At 31.7% G+C, this 9,831-nt stretch overlaps 1 protein-coding gene across 1 annotated transcript; it reads left to right on the forward strand.

Moving 5' to 3' along the window:
- Positions 1-520: 520 nt before the first annotated feature.
- Positions 521-3,112, forward strand: LOC115888256 (leucine-rich repeat-containing protein 4). The gene has a single exon (XM_030907923.1). The coding sequence runs from the start codon at positions 644-646 to the stop codon at positions 2,636-2,638; it is 1,995 nt and encodes a 664-aa protein (XP_030763783.1). The 5' UTR covers positions 521-643; the 3' UTR covers positions 2,639-3,112.
- Positions 3,113-9,831: the final 6,719 nt, after the last annotated feature.

Consider the following 9,831-nt stretch of genomic DNA (forward strand, 5'->3'; position numbering starts at 1 on the left):
TAAAACTTTAAAATACAGTGCCGATGAGTGTACTATTAAATATGAAATCACGCATCCACTTTTACTAAAATCAATCAGTTGTCGAATCTTACCCATCAAAGAAAACAAATCGAGAAGTGACCCAAAACAATTGAATACGTGAATCAATCCTAACTTATGTCATATACACACATACCAAATATCGTTTTTTTATTTGAAAAAATTAAAAAGTTATAGGGGTGAGCCACTTTTGAGACGCACCCGGTATAAAACTTTAAAATACCGGTGCCGGTGAGTGTACTATTAAAAAAGAAATCACGCATCCACTTTTATTAAAATCAATCAGTTGTCGAATCTTCTTACCCATCAAAGGAAACACATCGATACAAAAAAGGGGACCCTCAGTGCAAAAATCAGTATGTTGATGCGGTGGTTACTTGTGAACCAGTGCGCAACGCTCGCCGAAGAGAGGGTGCGGGCCGCACTGGTTGGCGCCCGTGTTGAAAATCAGCTTAAAGGCCCCCTCAGTCCTTAGACGAAGTCCACGCTCCTCGGGTCGCGCGGTTCTACTCTATCCACGCCGATCGGCCGCTCGTACTCCGACGCCAGCTTTCGCGCGAATCAATGACAACACGTCCCCGACCTTAAAAACCCATCAAATAAAATGCCGTGTTTAACCGAAATCGTTCTCTCGGTCCTAGTGGTGTTCTTAGTGTTGGAGAGCATTTCAGCTTCGAACCCTTGCCCGTCCTTGTGCAACTGCAAGTGGAAAGGTGGCAAACGTGCAGTGGAGTGTATGGAACGAGGCTTGATTACGATTCCAGAAAGTGCCGATGCCGAAACTCAAGTTCTGGACTTATCGGGCAACAACTTACAAATCCTGGCTAGGGAAGCTTTCTTTCGTGTCGGCTTGGTGAATTTGCAGCGTATCTTCTTGCGTAACTGCCGGTTAGGACAGATCGACGACAGTGCTTTTCGCGGAGTGACAAATTTGATCGAACTGGACCTTTCCAATAACTTACTGACCGCAATTCCGTCAGCAACGTTTCGCGATACACCGTTTTTGCGCGAACTCCTAATTGGAAACAACCCGATACAAAAAATCGAAGCCGGTGCGTTTCGCAGTTTCCGAGGCCTCGTCAAACTGGACATGTCCAATTGTGAAATTAAAATGATCAGTCCCGGGGCTTTTGAAAACATCGAAGGACTCGAATCGTTAAAAATCAACGGAAACCATCTGTCGGAACTAAGACCTCAAACCGTGGAAGTTTTATCAAAACTGCATGGCGTAGATCTGCACAGTAATCCCTGGCATTGTGACTGTCGTTTGCGGGTCATCAAGGAGTGGTTGGTAAAAAATAACATTCCCTATCCCCAAGATCCAAAATGTGCCGGAGGTCCAGAACGTCTAATTGAGAAATCTTTCTCTGAAATCCATATCGACGACCTTGCCTGTAAGCCCGATATTCTTCCAGTTAGCCGATACATTGAAACCGTTTCAGGAGACAACGCCACGTTGACTTGTCGAGCAAACGCCGTACCTCCAGCGCACATAAAATGGTACTGGAACGGCAAGTTACTCACCAATAATTCTCTGTTTGCACCGCACCAAAAAGTACACGTTTCCGAAACAGGCCGACAAGAAAAAAGAAGCATTTTGGTTATCACCAATGTCCAGCCAGTTGAAATGGCCGAGTTTTACTGTGTAGCCGAAAACAGAGGAGGCAGTTCAGAAACTAATTTTACATTAAGAGTCATGTCCCGGCCTTTAGGAATTACGTCACTAGGAGATGGACAAATTGCGGGACTTAGTGCGGCTTTAGTTATCCTGATACTACTCGTACTGGTGGTAATTTCGGTTTTGTTGTTGCGCGTTCGCAGAACACCATACGTAGAAACAAAAACCCCTGGCCAAATCGAAGTGGTTGCAGTAGTAAACGGTTCTCTGGCACATGGAAATGGAAAAGTCGGGGTATCTCCTACAACACCGACTATCCAGAGCCCATCGTTCTGCGAAAGGAAAGAACCGACAGATCTAAATTTCTGTAATCCTGTACAGAAACCTCCCAGAATCTCCGACCAACCCTACGCGACGAACAATTATTCTGGAGGTGGCAGCGTCATATCTGGATCTTACATATCGCCGTCTTCTAACTCTGGAAATAACCCGGATCTGATTAATGACATGCGACAATCCGGTAGTACCGAGATGCTTTCATCAACAGCTGGCGTAGTAGAGTTAGATGTTGATCGCCGAGGCAGTGGTGAATATAGCAGGAACGCCGACTCCTTGTACCCGTCGAGTTTGTGGGAAAGCGACTCCTATAGTAGTCAGAGGGTAGCAAACAACAACCCTGCTTTCATTTACGATGACAAAATCCCGATCATCGAAGGCACGAGTGCTACAAGTGATTCTACCGAAGAAATATCCATTTATAAAAACAAAATTAATGGGTATCCGCAAGATTACGGTCTACCAGTGCCGCTATCCGAAATGGCCACTCAAGTCAGCCTACCTACCACCGCGAAAACACTGAGAGTTTGGCAAAAGGGTGCGGTACCAGTACTACCCCCTGTTACTGCGTTGAAAAGAGCACTGAGTAGCAACAGGAATTCGCCTGATGAAGGCTACCAAGAGGGGTGCGGCACAGATGTCTAAACCATCTTTTTTATACACTTAATACCAAAGACTAGGTTCCTAATATACCATGTATGAGTGGGGGGTGCTAGATATCGTTTTTTTAGTGCTGTGAAAATAATGTATTAGCGGAATAACATGACGTGTAAATAACTAAAATAAGAAAAATAAATTAAATGTATAGATTTCCCTTTGTGATATACGATGTGTAGTGCTGTCTTTATTATTGTATTTAATTTGTTGTGTATAAATATTACGAGATTATCAATTTATCGGTATATGTTGGAGTATACATGGATAAAAGAAAAAGACTGAAAAGTAGTTAGTTATTTGTAAGAAAATATGTTTACAAATATTAATATTCGATATCTATATCAAGGTGGGTAAATGCTATCATATATCGATCTGGCCATCGAAACTGTGTGGTCTGGATTTTAACGTGTAAAACAGTGATATAGACAGCTTAAATGAAAAATCAAATGCATTAAAAAGAGATAAAAGTTTTTAGGTTGATATATTTCTTCTATGCGGTATTGCCGGATTTTGCATCAAAATTTCAAACCGCGCAAGTAGGTGTTTACGAAAAATGTTCCACCCAGGGTTGGAACTTTATTTTTCACAATTAATTACTCATTTTGCTACAGCAATCTAAGAGAAATGAGCATTATTAAATAGCTTAGATACGGATCGCTTTTATGGACAGGGTCGCTTTTATGTATGGAAACGGTCGATTATTAGGTAAAATATAGGAGGTACCGCAAAAAGTTAAATAAAAAAGTTATAGGATTTGTAAATATCTATCAGCGAGTAATAAATGTAAGTATACAGGGTCGTTCATAAAGTCGTGGCACATCAAAGTTTCAATTTTTTAAATATATTATTATTACTCTCTATATTATTACATATTTCAATACTTCAATTCTAAGCAAAAATCGAAATATGTAATGTACTTCAAACCAACCTTTTCCGAGTTTTACTACTTTCTTTACTTTACTTTATTTACTTTTGAAAATATCACTTAAACAATTCGATTTAATTAATTTCGATGTGTTTGGTTTGATTTAATGATGCCATTCTGCCGAAACTGTGATACTGTTCTAATGGGGTTTTAAATTCCTGTTAGCTACCAGTAAATTTAAGTATACAGGGTCGGTCATAAAGTTGTGTCCCATCACTTTTTTTTTTTAAATGAAACCCCCTGTATATCATTGCATATTTCAATTCTTCCTTCAATTTTAAGCAATAATCGTAATACAGAATGTACATAAATTGAAAATTTTAAATGTTAAACGAAAATTTTGTAATTTCCAGACTTGATATATTCTCATTTTATACATCTATAAATGCTAACTTGAGAACTAATGTCAAACATTATTAAGTATCACAGTTTCGGCAGAATGGCATCGTTAAATGAAACTGAACATATCGAAATTATTTAAGTGATATTTTCAAAAGTTAACTTTCTTAAATCGGAAACGGTTGGTTTGAGGTACATTGTGTGTATTTCAATGTTTGCTTAGAATTGAAGGAAGAACAGAAATATGTAATAATATACAGGGGGTTCTTTTTTAAAAAAAAATAAACTTTGATGTGCCACGACTTTATGAACGACCTTGTATACTTAAATTTATTACTCCCTAATAGATATTTACAAATCCTATAACTTTTGTATTTAACTTTTTGCGGTACCTCTATACTATATTTTACCTAATAATTCGACCGTTTCCATACATAACAGCGACCCTGTATATTATTATTTTATTTCCCGTACGAACCGGCAACACTGTATGCCGCTTGATATTTTGTTTTTCTGTCTGTCAACTGGTCGTTTATATTTATTTCTGTCGTAATCATTAAAATACAGACCACGGAGATAAGGTGGCCAGAGTTAGTTAATTTGATTTATTTAAAAAAAATACAATAAATAATTATACATTTCTTCAACAATCACAATAAATGACAATTAAAAAATAATATTCAATTTTTTGATAAATTATTATTGTTTACTTAGTTTATTTCTTAATTATTTTCCTTACTGCCAAAAGAATGACTTTTAATCAACATGTATAATTATTTATTTTCATAATACCTTATAAATTTGCTTTTATTTCTACAATATATTTTTTTATAATTTGGCAATAGTTTTATATCATATATGATAACCGCTATCTCATCAACATTTATATATCATTCTACCTTGGATATCGTAATACTGTTGTTGAATAAATTAATAATTGTATATTAATAATATATGAATGTATATAAAGACTCAATAAATGAATGTATACAAGAATATTTTTATTTATTTTTATACGGCGAGATATTCTCAAATTTTATGATTTGCTAAAAAAATAATTGCTGACTTATTTGAAAGAAAACTTTCAAATTAGGATAAATTTTTATAAACAATAAATCTTAAGATGTAATTCTCTAGATGAAGACAGTATTTCATATAATAATAGATAATAAAATATTTAATAGCAGTTAATAAATGTGTTAGTTTTATAATTACTGTGGTCTACGGTTTAAAACAATGTCAGTTGTAATTTTAGAATTTAATTAAATAGTTTTAGTGATACAGTAGAACATGGATAATCTTAATAACAGCACAGGATGTATTTAGAATGATTTCAAATATTTTTTAGTAATATACTTAATACTTATGTCTTCCTAGTACTACATTACAGAGTATATCTTAATTCAATTTTTTTAAATTTCAATTGAATTTTGAATTACTTATTAAAATGTATTATTTTATATTGTATTTTATGCACATTTATGGATGATGTTAACGACTGTTTTCCCAATTCCCAAAGCATCTTCTACGAAGAATTAAATATATTATAATATAATATGCATCTTGTTGTTAAATGTTTAAACTTAAGTACATAGAATAGATAACATGAAACAAGGGTATAAAATACTTAGAGTTACTTCGTATATGCATGTATATGTGCATATATTTTATACATATTGATCATTGTTAATTTTATCCATGATAATACTGTATACAGGGTGTATATGAATAAGTGCCAAAAAATTAATACGGTCATACCTTTCTTAAATGCCGTATGATCGAAAAAAAATGGCGTCCTGTTGGCTGGGAAATGACGATCGATGACAATTTTTCATATAAATTTATTTATAAAATGACAGCGATCTTCATTTTATAGCCATTGCTGACGCCGTTTTTTTTTTCGATCATACGGTCAAAATCCATCAATAATTCTAAAAAAGATATTTCAAAATATCCATAGTTATACAGGGTGAGTCTTAATAAGTGCAAATATTTTCAGGGCTGGCAGATCTCGATAAAAAAACATATTTTAAATAAATCTAAAATAGCGAGTTATTTTACTTTGAAAATTTAAAAAAAAATATTTTTTGCTAAAATTTTGAGAACCACTGGATCTTTTCTATATATCTTCTTTCTTGTAAATTTAATCTAGTACCTATGTTGCCATATTATCCAGAAATTATTTAAGTAAAAAGAAGTTATTTAACTAAAAAAAAAATTAAAATTCTAACTTCAAAAAAATCTTTCACGAAAAAAACTCATAATCGTTTTCTGGGATCGAAAATATACTACTCTTAAAAATATTTGCCCTTATTTAAGACTCACCCTATATATGGTTATATAAGGTGAACCAGAATCACAATATTAATATAAATATATAGTTAAGTCGGATTCGTGTATTTGGCAATCATTTATTATTGGTATACTACAGGGTTCGTCAATAGTGCGTCAGGCATCTGTAACTCCTATATTAAACAACCTAAATTTTTTATATAAGTACAATCCTAAAGTATGTACAAGCATGTATTTTAGGGAAATATTTTGGCTTCTACAGGGTGGCTCTAAAATGTGTAGTCTATATAAGGATGATTTTTTTTAAAGGAATAGACTCTTTAATGGCTTCCTTTCTGATCACTTTACATAATTCTAAGATATTATTAAATATGTTTTGGTAGTTTCAGAAATATTAATAAATAAATAAACAATATCATTATTTCAGTTTTTTTTAAATTATTAAAGATACAAAAAATATCTTGAAATGAAAACTATATACCCAAGTGTGTTTGGCAAATCTTGTTTTTAATCAGAATTATTATTTTGATATATCATAAAACCAGCTATTAAGTGATACATTTTTCCCCTGGCCAATTTTGAAATAAAAGAAATATAATATTTCGTATCCAACTGTCAAGTTATTTTTTTTATACAAAAAGATTTTAACAATAAATAAAAATATAATATAATATTTTCAACATTATTTCACTTAGTAATATGACATGATATTACACTCTTCGCCTGGTGAACGAATTTGTGCAAACTGAAATGCATAATGTGGTTTTGAGCCACCTTATATACCTACGCATATACCTCTAAACAAAAACACTAGCCGAGAAAATGTAAGAATGGAAATATACAGGGTGTCCCAGAAATAAGTGCAAGTATTTTAAGGGGTGGTAGATCTCGATAAAAGAAACATATTTTCTCTTTATCGTTTTTCAAATAAGTTCAAAATAACGGAGATATTTTACTTTGAAAATTACCAAAAATAAATATTTTCTGCTAAAATTTTGAGAACCGCTGGATCTTTTCTGGATTTTCTTTCTTGTAAATTTAATTTACTACCTATAAAAACTAAAAAAAATTCCAAAATTTTTTTCAAAAAATTCCGAATTTTCAAAAAAAAAAATCGTAAAAAACCCTCGTTGGCGTGTTTCTGGGGTTGAACTATACTACCAGTTAAAATACTTGCACTTATTTCTGGGACACCCTGTATATTCTTTATATGGAAAATTTCCTTTTTAATTTTTTTTAAAGGCTACTTATTCATCAACATCCTGTATATCATGCTAATAAATGTAAAATACAAATATATATCGCAAATAATGTTAATAAATTTTCCGTAAAAACTCAGTATTCTTAAAGATACATACATGTGTAAATGTCAAGAGATGCAATCCTTTATTAAATAAATCTCTTATAAAATCCATCCAGCTTTTTTTATTTAATCGATCTTGATATAATATTCACAGCATAAAAATAAAAAGTAAAATAACTCGGATATTTTGGGCTTATATGAAAAACGGTAAAGAGAAAATGTTTCTTTTATCGAGATCTACCACCCCTGAAAATATTTGTACAACCTTAATAAGTAAGTGCAAACCTTAATATTAATATTAAGGGTTCTACTAGGCGCCAAAATGTTTATTTTTAAATGTACTTTCAACTTTTCAACACCAAAAGAAATGTTTATTTTTTATTTTGAGACACCGTAAATAACCATTATTTACTGGTTATATCTTGTCAAACATGTAGAAACACACAAAAAATAAAATGTGTCGCATAGTATAAAAAAATATTTTCATGTTATTATCGGGTCCTCCTTTATTTCCTTTTTCTTGTACATATTTTGTTCAATTTTATATTCACATTTTTGGCATTCTCCATGATTAGTATCATCCCTGTTATTTAAATGGAAAAACAACAAATAAATTGAGGCAAACCTTAATATTAATATTAAGGGTTCTACTAGGCGCCAAAATGTTTATTTTTAAATGTACTTTCAACTTTTCAACACCAAAAGAAATGTTTATTTTTTATTTTGAGACACCGTAAATAACCATTATTTACTGGTTATATCTTGTCAAACATGTAGAAACACACATCAATAAAATGTGTCGCATAGTATAAAAAAAAATATATTTTCATATTATTATCGTGTCCTCCTTTATTTCCTTTTTTTTGTACATATTTTGTTCAATTTTATATTCACATTTTTGACATTCTCCATGATTAGTATCATCCCTGTTATTTAAATGGAAAAACAACAAATAAATTGAGGCAAACCTTAATATTAATATTAAGGGTTCTACTAGGCGCCAAAATGTTTGTTTTTAAATGTACTTTCAACTTTTCAACACCAAAAGAAATTTTTATTTTTTATTTTGAGACACCGTAAATAACCATTTACTGGTTATATCTTGTCAAACATGTAGAAACACACATCAATAAAATGTGTCGCATAGTATAAAAAAAAATATATTTTCATATTATTATCGTGTCCTCCTTTATTTCCTTTTTTTTGTACATATTTTGTTCAATTTTATATTCACATTTTTGACATTCTCCATGATTAGTATCATCCCTGTTATTTAAATGGAAAAACAACAAATAAATTGAGGCAAACCTTAATATTAATATTAAGGGTTCTACTAGGCGCCAAAATGTTTTTTTTAAATGTACTTTCAACTTTTCAACACCCAAAAGAAATTTTTATTTTTTATTTTGACACCGTAAATAACCATTTACTGGTTATATCTTGTCAAACATGTAGAAACACACATCAATAAATGTGTCGTATAGTATAAAAAATATTTTCGTTATTATCGTGTCCTCCTTTATTTCCTTTTTTTGTACAGTATTTTGCCTCAATTTTATATTCACATTTTTGACATTCTCCATGATTAGTATCATACCCTGTTATTTAAATGGAAAAACAGTCAAGCAATTGAGGCAAACCTTAATATTAATATTAAGGGTTCTACTAGGCGCCAAAATGTTTGTTTTTAAATATACTTTCAACTTATCAACACCAAAAGAAATTTTTATTTTTTATTTTGAAACACCCTAAATAACCATTTACTGGTTATAAATCTTGTCAAACATGTAGAAACACACATCAATAAAATGTGTCGCATAGTATAAAAAATTAGTTTCATGTTATTATCGTGTCTTCCTTTATTTCCTTTTTTTTGTACATATTTTGTTCAATTTTATATTCACATTTTTGACATTCTTCATGATTAGTATCATCCCTGTTATTTAAATGGAAAAACAACAAATAAATTGAGGCAAACCTTAATATTAATATTAAGGGTTCTACTAGGCGCCAAAATGTTTGTTTTTAAATGTACTTTCAACTTATCAACACCAAAAGAAATTTTTATTTTTTATTTTGAAACACCCTAAATAACCATTTACTGGTTATAAATCTTGTCAAACATGTAGAAACACACATCAATAAAATGTGTCGTATAGTATAAAAAAATATTTTCATGTTATTATCGGGTCCTCCTTTATTTCCTATTTTTGGACATATTTTGTTCAATTTTATATCCACATTTTTGACATTCTTCATGATTAGTATCCCCACTTGACGTTGCCGCTGCTGCTGCCTCTGGCCCTTTTTTGTTACATCATC

The sequence above is a fragment of the Sitophilus oryzae genome, unplaced genomic scaffold (genome assembly GCF_002938485.1).
Source record: "Sitophilus oryzae breed Bouriz unplaced genomic scaffold, Soryzae_2.0 scaffold_690_pilon_pilon, whole genome shotgun sequence".
Lineage (NCBI taxonomy): Eukaryota > Metazoa > Arthropoda > Insecta > Coleoptera > Curculionidae > Sitophilus > Sitophilus oryzae.

Excerpts from the sequence above, each read along its gene's own strand:
- LOC115888256 (XM_030907923.1), top strand. The coding sequence starts at position 644 with ATGCCGTGTTTAACCGAAATCGTTCTCTCGGTCCTAGTGGTGTTCTTA.